This window comes from Eschrichtius robustus, chromosome 2, assembly GCF_028021215.1.
Source record: "Eschrichtius robustus isolate mEscRob2 chromosome 2, mEscRob2.pri, whole genome shotgun sequence".
NCBI lineage: Eukaryota > Metazoa > Chordata > Mammalia > Artiodactyla > Eschrichtiidae > Eschrichtius > Eschrichtius robustus.
In genome coordinates, this window is record NC_090825.1 from 90,774,705 (window position 1) to 90,795,484 (window position 20,780).

The 20,780-nt window shown below is 34.9% G+C and overlaps 1 protein-coding gene across 1 annotated transcript in view; it reads left to right on the forward strand.

Moving 5' to 3' along the window:
* Positions 1–20,780, forward strand: part of WDR36 (WD repeat domain 36) — a 39,203-nt gene that overhangs the window by 8,577 nt on the left and 9,846 nt on the right. Inside the window, exons 7-17 of the mRNA XM_068535715.1 lie at positions 769–901; positions 1,464–1,639; positions 1,962–2,082; positions 2,588–2,653; positions 3,626–3,712; positions 4,925–5,070; positions 9,826–9,940; positions 10,444–10,609; positions 11,402–11,510; positions 13,510–13,589; positions 19,570–19,677. Of these exons, the coding sequence (XP_068391816.1) occupies positions 769–901; positions 1,464–1,639; positions 1,962–2,082; positions 2,588–2,653; positions 3,626–3,712; positions 4,925–5,070; positions 9,826–9,940; positions 10,444–10,609; positions 11,402–11,510; positions 13,510–13,589; positions 19,570–19,677 (1,307 nt within the window). The remainder of the gene's footprint in view (positions 1–768; positions 902–1,463; positions 1,640–1,961; positions 2,083–2,587; positions 2,654–3,625; positions 3,713–4,924; positions 5,071–9,825; positions 9,941–10,443; positions 10,610–11,401; positions 11,511–13,509; positions 13,590–19,569; positions 19,678–20,780) is intronic.

Consider the following 20,780-nt stretch of genomic DNA (forward strand, 5'->3'; position numbering starts at 1 on the left):
CTAAATCTGTGGTTGCCATGGAACTATGTTTACCAATCATTTTGTAAGCATGTAGTCCAGTGCCTTGTAAAGAGTGGAGATGAGTTTTTCAGTGAAGCAAGGGAGATTGTAGGTCATTCAGAGAAATTTGTCAGGATGTTGAGATTTGTAGCTTGAGATAATTGGGGCCCAAATCTTAATAATTCATTAAATGCTTGACTCTTCCGGAAGTAACTGCTTTTTATTTTTATGAGTCTATAGGACATGTATGAATGAATGACTGTATGTCTGCAGAGAATCTTATATCTATTTTGGACACATATACAGCCATGTACCCTTGTCTTTCTAAATATCAGTTGCTTATACCTGCCCAGTTTATATACATTCCTTTATTCTCTCACACTACCATCAGCCTTACTCTGCTTTTACCTACCCAGAAGACCCCAAAGGTATCAGATGATTAGGTCCTTTGAGGGCAAGACATCATACTTGTTTTAGTATACCCAGCTTCTACACAGGGTCTCATGCGTAGTAGTTACTTGATGGCAAATTAATGACATGTTTAGCCTGATTCCATTTTGTAATGGTATTGGACATTGATCTTGTGTGCTAAAATAAAGAAATTTATGGAGTCTGTATATAAGACCATTTATAAAATGAAGATTATAATCATAGACTATTAGATTAGATATTCCATTATTTTGATAACACATAAGTAATGATGTAATCATCAGTATTATTAAAGCTATTTGATTAAGAAAATAAAAAGTTGAGTAATTTAATTTTCAGGCACCAGCTGTGGATGTTGTTGCTGTTGGTCTTCTATCGGGTCAGATTATCATTCACAACATTAAGTTTGATGAAACATTAATGAAGTTCCGTCAAGACTGGGGACCTATTACTTCAATTTCATTTCGCACAGGTAACTCTTAACTTTTTTTTTTTTTTTAATTTATTTTTGGCTGCGGTGGGTCTTCATTGCTGTGCAGGGGCTTTCTCTGGTTGCGGCGAATGGGGGCTACTCTTCGCGGAGGTGCGAGGGCTTCTCATTGCGGTGGCTTCTCTTATTGCTGAGCACGGGCTCTAGGCGCACGGGCTCAGTAGTTGTGGTGCTTGGACTTAGTTGCTGTGCGGCATGTGGGATCTTCCCAGACCAGGGCTCAAACCCGTGTCCCCTGCATTGGCAGGTATACCACTGTGCCACCAGGGAAGTCTTTAATTTGTTTATTGATGAAAATTAAGAACACTTAAAATGCATTAGTTTGAAGCTCATAGAAATTTTCTTAATATTTTCTTATAATTTAATCTAATAGAAATGAATGAAATACTGGAATATAAAGAGCCAAAGAAATATTGATAGATTATTGGTGTATAGTCATTTTTTTAACTTTATATTTATGGATTAAAAGGATGGAGAGAGAAATTCTTAAGTTTAATTGTTTTATGTTGCATGTTTTTCTTTATGTATTCTATTTTAACAACAGATGGTCATCCAGTAATGGCAGCTGGAAGCCCATGTGGCCATATTGGACTCTGGGATCTAGAAGACAAAAAGTTAATCAATCAAATGAGAAATGCGCATTCTACAGCAATTGCCGGACTGACATTTCTCCATAGAGAGCCACTTCTTGTCACAAATGGTGCTGACAATGCTCTCAGGGTACTATGATTCTTATTATCTTTCTTGGCTCATGTGTCCTACCCTTTGGGTTATTATAAGCCTGCTGTACTGTATCAGCCTGGAACCTAGCAGATGAAGGGAATATGGGATAAGATATTGATACAGATGAAATAGAACGCATAGCAGGTTACATGATTTTAGCGAAGTGAGAGAGTTACAGCTTAGCTTTTCCCCAGCCCCCACTCCAGGGTCAGTGGTCTGCACGCACTACCCAGTGCTCCATTTGTATAGAAGATGATTTGACTGCTTGCAGATCACTTAAAACATTGTGGAGGAACCTCACTTTTTTGTTTCTTGGCAGATATGGATATTTGATGGTCCCACAGGTGAAGGCCGGCTTTTGAGATTCAGAATGGGACATAGTGCTCCTCTTACCAAAATAAGATATTATGGACAAAATGGACAACAAATTCTTAGCGCAAGTGAGTTTCTGCTTTGTGCATTAATTTATTTCAGCAAGTAATGAGAGCAGAGTGTTTAATATTTATTAGGTATTTAATATTTATTTGGTATTTACACATTTTTAGATTCAAATGTCCCTTTGAGTGACTTGGAAATCTGGGTAAAATGAGGTGATTGTTTTTGAATACTTCAGGGAACACTGTAGCTGATACTACTTCTGTTTGGAGTGTCATTCTATTTACTAATCCTCGGAGACAGAAAGGGCATATTCCAGAAATGTGGCCCTTGCCTATACAAATAATCTACTGGCAATTATTAGCACCTCATTTTATCCTTTGTTCTTACTAAATGGAATTCTGTGTGCAGTTGAATATGATAAATTAGGTAGTTGCAATCAGCTCGCCTTTTAAAGTGCTGCAAACTAACTTCAAGCTTTTTGTAGAATCTAATTTTATAAGAGCTGTGATTTAAATGGTCCATTGTTTCAGTGAAGCTTGATTAGGCATTTTCTCTGTATATCAACAGGTCAGGATGGAACTCTTCAGTCATTTTCCACAATACATGAAAAATTTAACAAGAGCTTGGGACATGGTACGTCATTTGCAAGATGGAAAAAAGCTGTTGGTCACACACACAAAAAATCATTTCAGGATTCTGTGAGATAATCAGAGGAGGTTTCATTGATAATTTCCTCTTTCTTCAGATGAAATAAAAATCCTGTGTATGAAAGAGTAGTAGTAAGATACTTAAGATCGATGTTGCTATAGAAGTGATTGAGGTGCTACTGTAAGGTTATTGAAGAGTTAGATATCTTAGGTGGTAAAAAACATCGTAAGTGGTAAAATCATACTGCTACCACCAAAAAGACACTGATGATCTAACTTGAGCCATCGGCAGACTATAAAATTTTAAAGATGGAAGGAAACTTAGAGAAAGCATCAAAGTAAGAAGCATCCCATCTTTTTGCAAAAAGGGCTCTTTTATTCTGTATCCCTTCCCATGGTTTCTGTTATTTGAAAGAGTTTGTTTATTAAACAAAAATGTTCAGTTTTATTTATAATTACTCTTCTTTGCAAGCTAATATCCTGGCTATTCATGCATGTATATACTGCCAGATGAATTTCAGGATCGTTTTTAAATCAGTATCCAAAATAATTCTTCTTAGAATCAAATTGGAGAGATTTGATATTTTTAAGAATCGTCACATCTAGGAATATGATATATCCTCATTCAAGTTGTCTTTAATGTTCCTCAGTGAAGTTCTTTTAGTTTTCCTCCTATTGGTCCTACATATTTAAGATTATTCAGTGGTATTTTATATACTTTAATATAATTTGCTAATATTTATTTTTTTGCTAATATTGTGACTGCAGTCTGTTCATTTATATTTCTGTCATTGTTAGTACTACTGATAATAGTGGCAATAGCATCATCTTTATTTTGCACCTGACTTAAATGGGAATATCTTGAAGTTTATAGTTATATGACAATGAATAGCTTTTTTTATATACATTTTTCATTAAGAAGGATTCATAACTATATTCCCTTCTCCCCTAACCCCAGGATTAATAAATAAAAAGAGAGTCAAACGTAAAGGACTTCAGAATGCCATGTCAGTGAGACTTCCACCCATCACAAAGTTTGCAGCTGGTAAGAAACTTCATGCTGTGTTTTGAGTTCTGCTCTGTCATTTATTTCCTCCTATGTATTTCTTTATTTCCTCCATTTTAGTAAATGTTTTTACAAATATTAATAAGCATCCAGAGGGTAACTCAAATATATTTCTTTATTTCTCCCATTTTAATAAATGTTTCAGCAAATATTAATAAGAATCCAGGATGCATCCCAAGTGCATGCTAGTCTTGTGTGAAGACTGAAAATGAGTTATTTATAATTTGAACTTGTTATCTAATAATTTTAGGCTTTGTTCTCTGTAAGCTATTAATAAACAATATTTGCTATTTCATTTTGTAGCTCTTCTATTTATTCTGTTATATGCCTGGTATAAGAAAGTCACTAATGTAAAAAGGTGAGAACTGAGAACATAGAGCTCTGGCTAATTTAATAAAGATCTGAACACACCGAGGTCTTAGTATACTGTGTCATTTGAGCAGTGCATCATTTGAAGAAGTGATTTTAAGAAAAATGTAGATAGGTGATAAGATTGTTGAGCGAAAACTATCATAGAAATAATTGTATAGGCACCATTTCCATTTCAAGGTTATTTATAACAACCTGATGACTGGTAATTTTTTTTTTTTTTTTAACTTTAACCCCCCTCCTGTTTATTTTCTATCTTAGAGCCTGAGTGGTCTTTCTAAAAGATCTGAATCATGTCATTCATATACTTAAAAATCTTTCATTGCTCCTTATCAACTTTTGGGTGCAACCTCCTCTCCTTCACATGGCTTTCAAGACCCTTGATAATGTGACCTAGTGGCCTTGTCCTCCTCCCACCCCTCTCAAGAAAATACTTCACTTACTTGCTGTGCTTAATTTGTACAAGTTACTCTTGGGCCTGTGTGTGTGTCTCAACCCCTCTCTGCTCTAGCACCCCCCCACCCCGATTAATTTCTACTTGTTTTACTTCTTTCAAGGAGCCATTTATTATTCTCCCCAGATCTCTTAGTAAACTCTTCCTGAGTGCTCTTACAAGACACCATCTTACTTTATTGTAATTTCTTCTAATCAGAATCTCTTGTTAGATTGGAAGCTCATTGCTCTCAGGAATTACCTGTTTACCATCCTGTCTCTAGTGCCTAATTACAACATAGAATATTAAATGCTTAATAAATAAAATACGTGAATGAATGAGTGAGGGAATGAAAAGCAATTTGATTTATGATTTTAATTATGTTTTAGAGGAAGCTCGTGAAAGTGACTGGGATGGTATCATTGCTTGCCATCAAGGTAAGCTATCTTGCTCAACCTGGAACTATCAAAGATCTACAATAGGTGCTTACTTTCTCAAGCCAAAAGAGCTGAAGAAAGATGACATAACTGCAACAGTAAGTGAACTTGTTTTTAAGGACATTTTCTCCTGTAAAACTGTCTTGTGGTTATCTTATTATACTCAAGTTTATTAATGATAATATTCATTGAAAGAACAAAGAACATAGTTTAACATTTTGAAATTTTTCCCTAATAGTGTTAACTTTTCCAGCTTGGAGAGAATTATTTTAAGTTAAGTTTTGCTTAATTAGATGTTGTATATTGGTTATTTTAATTTTCTGATTAATATAGGATTACTCAGGATACACTTTTGAGGGGGATTTCAGCATTTATCAATATACTTTCGTACCTGAATTATGTTGAGTATATAGTACTATATTCAATGAATGTGAATCTTAAGGTTTCTTCCTTCCTTTTCTTTCTTTCAATGTAGGAGTAAGATTCAGCTAAATCTTTTTTTTTTTTTTTTTTTCAGCTAAATCTTTAATGAGTTAAAGATGTAGAAGTTATTTAAATCCTTCATTTCTTATATTTGTCTGATTGAGTACTGTCTAAGCCTTTTTTAAATATGGTTTTTAAATGCCACTGTTAACTTACAACTTTTTACTCCTCTATTAAAATTTTATTTTGTTTTCTTTTGATAATAATGTAAGTCTTCTGTTGGGTTCAGGTTTTAAGGTGTAAAGAAATGATGTCAAATTTGGTTTGCAGAATTGTTGCCTCTGCTTTTTCAAAAAAAGTTTTACCGATATATAATTCACATACCATAAAATTCAGTCATTTAAAGTGTACAATTTAATGGGTTTTAGTGTATTCATAGAGTTGTGCAGTTATCACCAAAATCTAATCCATCTAATTTTAGAGCATTCTCATCACCTCAGAAAGAAACCATGTACCCACTAGCAGTAAGCCCCATCCTCTCACTTTTCCCCTTCGCCATCTCCCCAACCTAGGCAACCACAACCTACTTTCTATCTATAGATTTGCCTATTCTGGGCATTTCACACAGATAGAATCATACAATATGTGATCTCTGTGACTGGCTTCTTTCAGTTAGCATTTTTAACGTTAATGTTTTTAAGGTTCATCCATGTTGTAGCATGTATCAATACTTTATTCCTTTTATTTCTGAATAATATTTCATTTTCAACTTTTGAAATTTTGTTTAGCCATTGATAGTTGATGGACATTTGTGTTGTTTCTAGTTTTTGACTATTATAAATAATGCTTCTGTGGACATCAGTGCACAAGTTTTTGTGTGGACATATGTTTTTGTTTCTCTGTATTTATATCTAGGAGTGGAATTGTTAGGTCGTAATGTAACTCTAACGTTTTTGAGGAACTGCCAACCTGTTTTGCAGAGTGGCTGCACAAGTTTATATTCCCACCAGCAATGTATAAGGGTTCCAATTTCTGTATGTCCTAGCCAACACTTGTGCTTACCTGTTCTTTTGATTATTGCTGTCCTAGTGTGTATGAAGTAGTATATCACTGTGGTTTCTGATTTGCATTTCCCCAGTGACTTAACAATGTTGAGCATCTTTTCATGTGCTTATTGGCCATTTCTACGTCTTTGGAGAAATGTCTATTCAAATTCTTTGCCATTGTTTAATGGGGTTATTTATCTTTTTCCTCTTGAGTTGAAATAGCTCTTTATATATTCTGGATACAGGTCCCTTCTCACATATGTCATTTGCAAATATTTTCTCCCATTCTGTGGGTTGTCATTTCCTTTTCGTGTTGGTGTCATTTCAGCGTAAGCGGTTTTAATTTTGAAGTCCAACCTTTTTTTTTTTTTTTTTTGCTTGTGGTTTTTTGAAAAATATTGCCTAACTCAAGGCCATGAAAAATTTACTCGTGTGATTACATCTGAGAGTTTCATAATGTTAGCTCTTAAATTTAGATATGTAATCCTTTTTGGGTTAATTTTTGTGTATCGTGTCGTGTAGGCATCCAAGTTCATCATTTGCCCAAAACACTGTTCTTTCCCCATTGAATGGCCTGGGTACCCTTGCCAAAAATTGTTTGACATGAATGTGAGGGTTTTTTTCTGGATTCTCAGTTTTCTTTAATTGTTCTATATGTCTACTTTTATGCCAGTACCACACTGTCTTGATTATGGTACCTTTCTAGTAAGTTTTTTGAAATCAGGATGATTGAATCTTCCAAGTTCTTCTTTTTTCAAGATTGCTTTCGCTATTCTGGTCTATTGCATTTCCATATGAATTTTAGGATCAGCTTGTCAATTTTTGCAAAGAAGCCAGTTAGGATTTTGATAGGGATCTTGTTGATTCCACACCTCAGTTTGAGGAGTGTTAACCATCGTAATATTACTTCTGATCCATAAACATGGCATGTCTTTCCATTTAATTAGATTTTTAATTTCTTTTAGCAGTGTTTTGTAGTTGTCAGTATACAAACCTCATATTTCTTTGGGTAATTTTTCCTAGAATTGTATTCTTTTCAATACTGTTATAAATAGAATTCTTTCCTTAATTTCATTTCAGATTGTTCACTGCTAATGTATGGAAATATAATTGATTTTTGCACATTGATCTTGTATCTTACAACCTTGCTGAACTTATCTATTAGCTCTATTAGTTTGTTAGATGCCTCTGCTTTTGAAAATGCATATTTAAAGTATAACCACATTTGATCCTATTTTGTACAAATTTTTTTTGTCAGTATGTATGCTCTGTTCTCCATAGTATAAAAATCCACTCTTAAGCTTTTATCTCTAAGCCATAGAGAGTCTAAAACTTCTTAAGTTTACCTGCAAAGTTTTGAGTAGCTATTGTAATAGTAGTGGTAATAATAATTACAGCTAACATTTTTTGTGTGCTTACTTTGTTCTAGGCTCTCTGCCTAGCACATATCAATATTATTTTATATTATTTTCACAACAGTCCGATGATATGGAGTATTGTTAGCCTCTTTTTATAGGGAATAAAACTGAGGCTGAGGCTTACTATAATGAGTAATATGCCTGAGATCAGTAAAACTAGTAAATGGAAGAGCCGGGATTTGAACCTAGGACCACTCCTTCTAGAACCTATGTTCTTAACTCATAGCCTATAATGATCACTCGTAGAACATTGTGTGTGTGTGTGTGTGTATACACACATACATGCACACAATGATACTTATCTGGTGCTGGGTTGGAGTCAGCTATCTGGAACAAAGCCAGTAGCCAATAAGTAGTAAACCAGTAAGTATTTATCAGAGAACCCATGTACTAGGGTACAGTTTGTCAATCAAAGGTAACCTTCTTAGCTTATTCATTTTTGCTTTGCTTGTGCTGTCTTCAACAATAGGTTAGAATGAATAAATAAATAAATAAATAAAAGGAGACTTCCAGAAGCAGTCCCATTAACAACAATAAATCCTATTAAAATAAATGCAAGTTCCAGAAAGTACAGCAGTCCCCCCTTATCCATGGTTTCACTTTCCATGGTTTCAGTTATCTGCAGTCAACTTTGATCTGAAAATATTAAATAGAAAATTCCAGAAATACACAATTTATAAGTTTTAAATTGCGTGCCATCTGAGTAGCACTGTCCCCCTCTGTCATGAATCATCTTTTTATCTAATGTGTCCATGCTCTATACACTACCTGCCCGTTAGTACAGGAAAAAACGTAGTATATATAGGGTTTGGTGCTATCCACTGTTTCAGGCATCCACTGGGGGTCTTGGAACATATTCCCTGCAGATAAGGGGGACTACTGTATAGCAGGGCCATCAGGGGCCATTACTTGTAGGTTATAGCCTAGTATCTTTACTAGTTCCTGAGAGCATAAATATATAATATAGCATAAACATTTATGAGTTGTTCAAAATAGGTAAAATTATGTTAGTGTTCTATTTGGGAAGATAGAATGCTTTATAAAGTTAGTCCATAATTTCCTGTCTAAAACTTTTTTAACTAATAAGCTATAATTGTCTAGAAAAATATAGATGTAAGTGGAGCATACTTCTGTGGATGCTGTGTAAATATATCTTGACTCAGTGGTGTATCAATCTTATGCTGCTTTGCACAGTTAAATATCCTCTGTTGAATATTTTCTTTTAGGTCTTAGAAGTCATCTGTTTCTTTAGGCATAAATTCAACAGTCCTTTGAATTAACTCTTGGGTGGGTGACATCTGACTGATGCACAGTGGCAATGAAGCATTTCTCTGGGCATGACCCACCACATAGCCAGTCTCATGTTTTTAACAGAAAAAAAGACATCTTTTTAATATAATATTGCTACTTTAAGTATTAAAATATGAGTTTATTTTACAGAAACTGCTTATAAAGTAAATGTTTTCCATGCAGTATCTCATGTATTTCCTTCCTAATATGTTATAATTAAAATATTTTGGGCTTTTTCATTGGACGTCCCAACTGATATGGTTTCAGTTTTATATCCGCTATAAAACCAGTTACAAAAGTAAGGTAATGAGAAATTAGGCAATGGAATGCTTTGACTTTAGTACTGTTGTGAATAAATTAAAAATTGAAGACCAGTTGATATACCATTCTCCTGAGTAAATTTCAATTGAGTTAACTTTGGTTATGTTTTGCTGTCTTGGAAGTATGGGTTTCTCCATACTTCTTAGAGAATGGAGATAGAATCAAACAGATATTTCTAATACACCCAAATACAATTACATTATGTTTAAGAAAATTAACGAAGCAATTCATTTATCATTCTTTTTTTAAAAATGAGATAATTAGTAGATTAAAAAAAATACTTTGGAAACCATAAAGTACAATAAAAATGTTAGCTATTTTCTGTGTCATTTGTGTTCATTTTTTTCCCCTTAAGGCAGTGGATATAACTTCTTGTGGAAACTTTGCTGTGATTGGTCTCTCATCAGGAACTGTAGATGTATATAACATGCAGTCGGGTATACACCGAGGAAGTTTTGGCAAGGATCAAGGTATTGAATTTTTTTTTCTTTTTCTTATTTTTTAAAAAAGTAATATAGATAAAGGCTAATAACTGTCGCTGGCATTTATTAAATTCTTGAGTGCCAGTCATTTTGCTAAAGTTGTATATGGCTTATCATCAGCTGTATGTGGCAGATACTGCCATTATATCTATTTGAAACACCATGTTGAAATAAAGAGAATGAAGTCATAGTTGTATTAGGGGAAAGTGGATATTACAGAAATTAAAGGTTCTTTTTTTTCTTCTCCTTGCATTAAGCAGAAAATCTTAACTATTTTTTGAAACCTTCATGGCATCAACCTGATGGATTTTGTTATCACTCAAGTGGTATAATAATCTCTCTGTTCCCTAAAATGCATATTAATTCAAAGATTTTAGGGGCATTAAATAGTGGGAACTTAGATATTTAAATAAAGGAATCACTCTTTGTGTAGTGTTCAGAGAGTCAGTTGCAATTCTTATTTCTTTTTTCTTTTAACATATGCTTTAAAGCCCATAAAGGATCTGTTAGAGGTGTTGCAGTGGATGGATTAAACCAGTTGACAATTACAACTGGTAGTGAAGGAGTACTCAAGTTCTGGAACTTTAAAAACAAAGTTTTAATTCATTCTGTGAGCCTTGATTCATCTCCGAATATGATGCTGCTACATAGAGACAGGTGAAGTTTTTCTTTTAATGATAATGGACTTTCTTCTTGATGTTTTTAGTTCTTAATTTAAGTACCGTAGACCTTTGAACAACACAGGTTTGAACTGTGCAGGTGCACTTACACGCCACTTTCTTTCACTAAATACTCACTGTAGCACTACGTGATCCACGGTTGGTCGAGTCCACAGATGTAGAACCATGGACATGGAGGGCCAACTGTAAAGTTAATATCATCTTTTTTTAAAAAATTTATTTTTGGCTGCATTGGGTCTCCGTTGCTGCACACAGGCTTTTTCTAGTTGCGGCGAGCTGGGGCTACTCTTCGTTGCAGTGCGTGGGCTTCTCATTGCGGTGGCTTCTTCTGTTGCGGAGCATGGGCTCTAGACACGTGGGCATCAGTAGTTGTGGCTCGCGGGCTCTAGAGCGCAGGCTCAGTAGTTGTGGTGCACGGGCTTAGTTGCTCCGTGGCATGTGGGATCTTCCCAGACCAGGGATCGAACCCGTGTCCCCTGCATTGGCAGGCGGGTTCATAACTACTGTGCCACCAGGGAAGTCCCCCAGCTGTCAAGTTATATGCAGATTTTTGTCTGCAGAGGGGTGGCACCCTAACCCTCATGTAAAGTGGTCAACTATAGGTAATTTACCAAGTGGGAAAAACCAGACTTTTCATATAAAAGAACAGCATTTTGCTTAATTTCCCCCAAAGGTATACTTGATTAACAAAATTTAAATGACTGTGAGATTTTAGTTCAAGGGTGTTTTTTTTGTTTGTGCATTAAAACTGTTGCATTTATCTTGCTAGTGGCATTCTGGGACTCGCCTTGGACGACTTCTCCATTAGTGTTTTCGACATAGAAACTAGGAAGATTGTCAGAGAGTTTTCTGGACACCAAGGCCAAATAAATGACATGGTAAAACAAACTTTATATGTTTAAATAAAACTTGATTCATTTCTATTTCTGTTTAGGTTTAAAAAGTTCAAATAATTGAAACTTATCTTTTAATGGCATTAAACTCATCATATGAGGAGATGTTCAAAATAAATAATTAGGAGACTAATTTTCAAAAAAGAGATTTTTAAGGAAAATTTAGAATTAAAAGAAGTTTAATATTTCTCAGGAAGTTAATGCCATTAAAGTATAAATCCCAGAGTTCATTTTTTTCTTTTTAAACAAGGCCAGAATATACTTTGGAGAGTGAATCATTGAAACATAAGTGTATCATTTTTGACTTAATATTAAACTAAGCTGAGAGAACTCATTTCTGTTTTTCTACATTCATAATGAATTAATAGGAGACCTGGAATATCTGATTCTTGGTTCATTCTAGTTTAGTGTTATTTCTACAGTTTATATATCTTAATTTCAAAAGAGTTTAATTAATAAAAATGTGTTTTAGCTTACTATTATGTTCTTATAGTGAGAAATATGGTAATAAGTACTGTAGTTTAAAAAGTGTAAGTTGAAGACTTTGCATCAATTGCAGATACCTTTATTTACTTGAAACAGAAAACATAAAATAAAATCCTACTTAGTGACCCTCCCAACAGCTACTTTTACTTATCAGTTCTCACACCAAAAATCTGAATTTGCAGTGTTTACCCCCATTTCCTTAAAAATCAGGGGTGGGGGGTTAATGGTCAGGAAATTGTGTTATTCTGCAGATAAGAGATTGGCAGAACTACCCATCAACAGAATTTGTTGTGACAGCATCTATAGAAATGGGGGTGGGAGTGGAGTAATTTTGATGAAATTGCATTTTTGAAAACGTCTGTCAATGCCGTCTTGCTCTTCCTATTTCTTTCCTTTTCAAACTTTACTTTCGAGTTATACGTCTGGAGTTTCCCCTAGTCACTAATAAATTACTCCTGTTCCATTAAATCTATGAGCATTTATAACATGACTTCACCTATCAAAGTCATTTTCCCATACTTTATTATCTGCACTGTCCTTCTGTAAATTGAGTTCTCTGCACCTTAAGGTTTGAGTTTCCACAGTATCATCGTAGCCCCATGACCAAGTTGGAGTTCACTTATCCCACTATTAGTTGCTAATATGGATGGTCATAATCCCTGTGGTGTGTTTACACTCCTGGATGAACAATCTACTACCATTATAAACCTTAAAGTTTTTCCTTTTGGGTCTTCTTTTACATTTGACTTGGTTTAAAGCTCATGTGCTGCAGGCAGAGAGCTATTATTTTTCCATTTTTATCTACAGAGAAGATATAACTTCTTCATGGTGGCATAAGTAGTTTATTATTTAAATTTATTTTGAAAATCTGATTATTGTGGTTTTAATTTATACTTTGGAAATAAAACATCATTAAGGAAGAAAAGACTTTTAACTGAATCTATAAGTACAAGCAGAAGGACTTCTTTAGTAACTTCACTATATTAAGAGAATTTGCATTCTTCAAAATCATCCTTAGAAAGCCATTCTAATATATAGATGCTTTTCAAGGAAATGTAGCTTTTGTTGCTTTCACAGATACTTTATAATTGAAATTAGGCTCACAAAATATTTCTAATAGAATGTTCTCAGAACAGCAGTTTTATGTTAAAAACAATTAGTAGTCATACAGTTTGTTAACTGTCTATAAATATAGGAGATTATGGAGTAGAAATTGAAAATTGGGTGAAACTATTCATTTTTAAAACTTTTTATAATTCATGTAAAAGCTTAGTCCTTAGCTGTATCCAAATCAGTGGTATATAAGATGGTATTTTATGTAATAAGATGTAAATTTTATACTTCAAACATTTTTTAATGAAGCATGCATTATCTTTTCATTTCTTGTATTCTTTAAGCTGTTAAATATACAGACACAAACATACATACAGAAATACATACATATACACACACACATATATTTATGTATGCATTCTTTTTTTTTTTTTTTAATTTAAAGGCTTTCAGTCCTGATGGTCGTTGGTTAATAAGTGCTTCAATGGATTGCTCTATTAGAACTTGGGACCTTCCATCTGGGTGGTGAGTTTTTAAATCTCTAACCTCAGTCGTTGTCATTACATGTGACTTTTACCTGTTGTTAATGGATTATGTACTTTTTGAATGTGAATATATCTGGGGATTTTTCTAACCTGACTATATTTTATCCTTGGAGTGTTTTTGATCTCAAACAGCAGAGATTAGTGCCATAAAAGATAATAGGAAAATCCAATCTCTTAGGTTCTCTATTCCTGCAAAATTGAGATATAGAAGTGAGTTGCATAAACCTTAAGAAAGCACATTTGGCCTTTTTGATACTCCAAAGTAGAGGTCATACTTCAGGACTACAAACTTCTGTTTTGAGTATTTTTTTGTTTTTGTTGTTGTTGTTGATATTGAATTTAGTTAAGAGATCAGAACACTTTGCTTTGTGTGTATTATATATTTTCTGTCTCTAACGTAATTCTTGAAAAAAGACATTTAGATACCTTAAAGTAATGAAAATGTGTGTCTTAAGATTTGGGTAAAACCCAACAGTGTTCAGAAATCTGCCATAGGTTGAAACTTGCCACTAAAACAGCACTTGAAGAAAAAACATTAATTCTGTTCAGTAATTTGAGAGAGAGAGTACTTTGTTGTTAAAAATTATGTAGGAATAGATACAATTTGAAATCGTATCACTTAACATAGAATTGCTTAGATTGAGTTTGAAAGGCGTGATGGGAAAAGGAACATACCATAAGGAAAGAGATACGTGAGAAAGAGAAGGAAGCTAGTACTTTTCCATCTTTCGAAATATTCCTAAACTAAGTTTTGTCCAATTCTACTCTTCTTCTTTCTCAGGAATTAGATAAGCTCATACCTGAAAGCAATTTGACCTTTAGAAAGGAAAAACCCTGATGTACTTACTTCCCTTTAAGTTTGATATAGGAATGAGGCAGAGCTGTCCATACAGCATACATACTGGATTTGGAAATACGCACAGCAAGAGTGTCACTAATGGGTCCAACTCTAATAACTAGGGAGTTTGGTCCACAGGTGTGTCTCTTTTGTACTTAAAATAGAGTAAAGCAAAATATAATTAGTTGACTGTGTCCTTCAGCTTCAAAATGTTCACCTCAAGTTGGTACTTTCTTAATTAAAAAAAAAAAAACACAACTTTTTTCTAAAGGTACCATTGGAAATATTGATTAGTCTTTTGCTTCTTGGACTTTTGCTTCTATCTAAAAGTGAACATTATAAGTTGAATTACTTTACAGTAGGAAAGTTGTACAGAAAATAGAGTGGACACAATGCCCTTTTCGTTTTCCTTTTTAGTAGTTTAAGTTCACGTTAGATGGGAGAGACAGGTTAATGTTCAGTAGTACTACATTGGCAAAATATTTTTTTAAAGTGGTAAGGTTTTTTTGGAATGGAAGAATTAGGATCTGAAAGTAGCGTTCAAAGCCACCAGTCTTTGACTCAGCATTAGCCTTTTTTGCTGAATTTCTTATTTTAGTAAAAAGATGAACAGATTTAAATCTATAGATTTTCAACTCTGGTATCTTATTTTTCGGTGAACACAGGCGATTTTAAGTGAATACAGAGGCATTAAGCTGGGAGAAACACCAGAGCAAGAAGTGAGTCACATAGGGATTGTTAAAAGAAAATATACTGATTGGACCAAAGTATATTTTTAATAAAGAAAAAACTACTTTTTTGGTTAAGATTTGAAGTGGAGCAAATGAGAAAGGTTGAAAAGCAGTATCATACAACTGCTGCTGCCTAACTGCAGCCAAGCTAACATTTACCATGAGCTGCTAGGCACTTTATATGCTTTTATTTTTCATCTTTCCTCATATCCTATTAGGTATAGGTACTGTTTTTTAGTCCTCTTTTAGAAATGAGGAAATGGAGGCTCAGAGAGAAGTTAAGTGATTTGCCCAAGGCGACATAGTTTGTTAATGAGATTTTGCTGTAATAAGCATAGGGGAAAGACATTCCCCAAAAGTTGTGATATCAGCCTTGCTTGGATTGTGTCATATGTTCTAAGGATGATTTGGTTTTCTTGATGTAGAAGATAATAAGGAAGGAAAGATCAGTATTTCATCATACAACCATAGGTAACTGTTGGGTTTTTTTGTTTTTGTTTTAATATTTATTTTTTTATTTTGGCTGTGCTGGGTCATAGTTGCGGCACAAGGGATCTTCACTGAGGCATGTGGACTTTTTAGTTGCGGCATGCGGACTCTTAGTTGCAGCATGCATGCAGGATCTAGTTCCCCAACCAGGGATCGAACCCAGGCCCCCTGCATTGGGAGCGCAGTGTCTTACCCACTGGACCACCAGGGAAGTCCTCTGTTGGGTTTTTTGATTTCCCCCATTTTTTTTAAACATAATTAGTATGGCAACCTTTGGAGAGTCCTAGTTTTTTCTTCAGTAAGCAGTTTTATCATTTACATAACATGTTAAATATGTAGAGAATGAATATACTCATTGCAAAGGCTAAAAAGTGATACGTATGAGTAAACCTTTGGTGTGTGTGGTAACATACAGATGTATCCATCAGGAATTGTGCCTATCTAAAACAAATTTCAGGGACTTCCTTGGTGGCGCAGTGATTAAGAGTCCACCTGCCAATGCAGGGGACATGGGTTTGAGCCCTGGTCCAGGAAGATCCCACATGCCGCGGAGCAGCTAAGCCCATGCACCACAACTGCTGAGCCTGTGCTGTGGAGCCCGCGAGCCACAACTACTGGCTCACGTCCCACAGCTACTGAAGCCCGTGTGCCTAGAGCCCATGCTCCACAACAGGAGAAGCCACAGCAATGAGAAGCCTGCGCACCGCAACTAGAGAAAGCCTGCATGCAGCAACGAAGACCCAATGCAGCCAAAAAAATAAATTATTAAAGCAAATTGCATAGGTACTGAACTGTTTCCTGTAAAGTTTTTTTTGTTTGTTTAAGTGCTGAAAGTTTTCTTGTGTTTGTAGGATTCTCAGAGAAGCAGAGTTGAAATTTTTTTTTAATTTCTTTTTTTTTTTTATTTTATTTCTTTTTTTATTATTTTATTTTGATAAAATACTGCTTTAGCACAGGCTCAGCAGTTGTGGTGCATGGGCTTAGTTGCTCCGTGGCATGTGGGATCTTCCCGGACCAGGGATTGAAACCCGTGTCCCCTGAATTGGCAGGCAGATTCTTAACCACTGCACTACCAGGGAAGTCCCCAGAGTTGAAATTTTTTTATCCCTGAAATTATCTCTCATCCCCTACCACTACCACCTGTAATTTCTGGTTGCTTTTAATCTCCTAGAAGTTTAGGTTGAACTCTTTTGGGGGTGAGAAAAATATAAAATTAAATAGTTTTAATAGAATTTTGCATTTTTTTTCTGTCTCATCCCCCTGACCTTGCTTTCTGAGGAGCATTACATGAGAATAATTGCAGTAGAACATTGTTTTGCATTTCTCACTGAGGCAAAACTATCCCTTTATTCTATTCATTAAAGTTTCCTTTGTAAGGTGATTCCATCACTTTGGAGATTGAACATCTAGACATTCTCTGCATTTGTTTAGAATATAATCAGAAGTGGGTTAATGTTACCTGTTTATGAGGAGCTCTGTACTTGAAAATCTGATCCCTTAAAATGGGAATTTTTTTTCAGTTTTTCTCTCAAAAAACATAATTTACCTGAGACTTTCCATTTTGTAGGATTAGCAGGAGACTATATGGTAGTTAGGTCTGGGATTAAGCCTGTAGACTTAAGCTTTATGAACTAATTTGGCCATGTAAAATATGCTATGTATGTGGAAACCACCTTCCTCAATTTGATGCTTTTACATAATGGAAGGCCAGCCTACCCACACACAACAGCTGTGGAAGTCACACTGCACAATGAATTTGCCAAAACAATTATAGTATCAAGTAAAATAAATTTGCTCAAGCAGTAGATTTCTCTTTTTAACAGATAGATTCTGAACATGTTAGGGAGTTTCACCCCTCACACACTTACACTTGTAGTGAACAAATATTAAGACAAAGAAGAAATGGTAAGATCTGAAATTGCTGAGTTTAGGTTTAATCATCAGTATACATGGAGATAAAGTTTCTGCTCTGGGTTGTTTGCATTAAATGAATTAACAAATAATTTTACAGTCTCTGGTATATAATAAGTGTTTAGCAAACATCCTTCTCCCCAATTCCTTTGATCCCCAAGAGCAGCTGTTCTTGTGAGTTTCCAAAGAAGGGTTGAGCAGAAATCAGATTATTACTCACCTTTTTCCCCATAAGTGAAAATTAAACATCAGTCATTGTCCTGAGCACACTTTGGTTTGTAGTGCTCCTAATTTTAGTCTTGTCCTACTACCTTGCATCCATTAGTTAAGGTTCACATTGTTAATCACTCTGTGATGAACACATTGAGAGAGATTTTATCATGGATAAGTCATTTAACGCTTCCATTGGAAAGTCTTCATTTTGAGCTGCTCAGACTGTGCTTCATGAATCACCAGTGTAGGCTTCTTTTGGGTGTGTGTGCTATCAAACTGTTGGACCTTTAGTTTCAGTAATGGTTTTACTGAGCTTATAGTGATTAAGTGTGCAGACTGCTTGGTGACAGATATGGCTCAGTTACTTTCTACCTTGAGCAAGTTTTTAAATCTTACTGGGCCTCATTTTTCTAATGTGTATAGTTAGGATGGATCTGCCTCATAGGGTTGTGAGGATTAAATTAATAGGCACAAGTGCTCAGAATACTTCCTAGCATGGAGCACTAAAAAAAGTGTTAACTCCTGTCATTTGCTTTCTTGAAATAATGTGGTTTATTTAATGTACATTCTGAGCTTCAGTCATCTTGCCATGCCTTCTCATGGATATTGTATTGGCTTCAGTGAACAAAGTAGTTTTTAAAACAGCCCTGATTAAAACCAGTATACTCCTCTTAAAGTATACAAGGTATTCACACTCTTAGCCAGCCTAAGAAGCCTCTTCTGCAGGATGCCAATGTGTTAGGGCTTTCTTTTGCTTCTTAAATTCACCTCGTTAAACTTCCTGCTTCCACCATCCTAGTTCAAATCTTCACTGCTTGTTAGATGACTACTACCATAATCTCACTGTTCTTTCTGTTCAGATATATTCTACATTCTGCTAGCAGATTTTCTTATGAAAGTGAAGATTACAGCACTATCTGCTCAAAAGCCTGTCGTGACTTTCCATTTATTAAAAGACAAAAACAAACTCAGATGTTTGGTATTCAAGACCAAACTGCACTCCTCGCTAGACAGTGTTTTCCCTCACCTTGCCCTCCACATTTCCCTCACCCAGAAGATGCTTTCTTTACCATCAACATCCATTGAATTCCTGTCCATTTGTAAGGCTTATCTCACACACTGTTTTCTGAGAAGCCTATTCTGAGTCGTCTTCTTGAGTGTGATTGCTCCCTTTTCCTCCCCAATTTCAACCCCTGCTCACAGCTTTTTGAAGCTGTGAGACTAGTTTCCATAAGCTGCTTTATGGTTATGCTGTATAGACTGAATTTTCATGTTTCATGTATAGCATGGTTACCTATTTGAAAAACAGAATTGCTCAAATTTTTTTTCCACTACCATTCTCTTACTATTTATAATGATTTTATTACTTTCTTCTATTGCCTATACCTTTTATTATTTTCATTGAAATAACAAATACAGGAGAGTACTGATAATCTATTTTAAATGTGTGATATCTTTAGAATTGTTTCCAAGTCTACCAAAATGGCATTCCAGAAAAACAGCATTTCCTCCTGTATTCTCCCTGTTGTTGAAACTCTTTCTCCAGTTAATTGGTCTATTTAGTGCTCTGCTCTGGGTCTTTCTCATTAAGGAGATTATTTTCACGTAGTAACTTAGTTAACAAAGCTCTTTGTTAGTGATGACTTTCTGGTGTTGGTGATTTAAAAAAGAAAATTTCTGCATCTCTTACCCTTTGTTCTTTTAGCAAAAATGTATTTTGTGAATTATATCCTTTTTGGTAGAGTTCAAATATTTTAACATCTTGATTCTTTCTATAGCCTTATAGACAGCTTTTTGTTGGACTCAGCTCCTCTTAATGTTACTATGTCCCCTACTGGAGACTTTCTGGCCACTTCCCATGTGGACCACCTTGGAATTTATCTATGGTAAGTTCTTGTATACAGTTCTCTTTGGGGTAAGAAGGAAAAGGAAGATGATATTGTCAGACAATCATAGTTGCTAACATTGCCCTTTAGGTTTTTTTTTTAACTTATAAAATGGAAGTGTCACAAAGTTCACCATAAGTCTATGACTAAGTCAACATCTGCTTGATAATTTAGATAGCTTTGCTCAAGTGTGTATTCTAAACTACATGGTTGATTTTTATCTGTTATCCTATTTGGCTTTTATTTGCGGAAAAGATAAGTGAGTTTAAAAATCTTAGAAGAGGGCTATCCCCAGCCAGGCTGGTCTTCCTGCCACTGCCTCAATACCCCTTGATGACCTTGGCTAGTCACTTCTCAACTTCAGACTCCTTTATCTATAAAATAAGGCATAAATGTGGGCAAAATACTTTCTAAGATTCATTTTAGTTGCATAACTTTTCATAGCCATGTACAGATCTTTATGGTGGTCTTCTAATGGTGATGAACATATAAGAGTTCAAAATAAATGATCCATTATCTGGGTCTAGAAAATTTTTGTTTGTTTTCTGAGTTTAGATGCCTAATTCTTTTAACTCTTATTATTGAGGAAAAGGAAAAAATGAATTCCTTTTCTAATTACAAGATTTTCTAATTGGCTTTTTAGGATATGAAAGTAAATTCACTATATAATAGAAATAGATTCTGGCCATCTTAATAAGCAAAATGGAGTATCTCCTGGAATCTTTGAGGCTTGAACAATCAAGACAAGAGAAGAATGGTAGCTGTGGTACCTCAGCAACAAGAGCATATAGTACAGCTATTAACTCAGAATCTGATATTTCCAATTTTTATTTTCCATTCCAGATTCGTTATGTTTAGGAAACAGAATCTGATTAGCCCACTTTGGGACAGGTATCCACATCTTGATTAGTCATCCAAGGCCATGGTGCAGGGTCAGGTAGCACTTAGAGGACCATTCTAGAAAGGGGAAGTCCATGACTGTTCAGCAACCCCCCAAGAACCTGATCAGCATATTCACTCTCTGACTTAATTCTCTCAGTCCATCTTTACTTCATTTATAATTTCCTTATATGAAGGTTGCCATTTGTCAAAGCAATATAAAT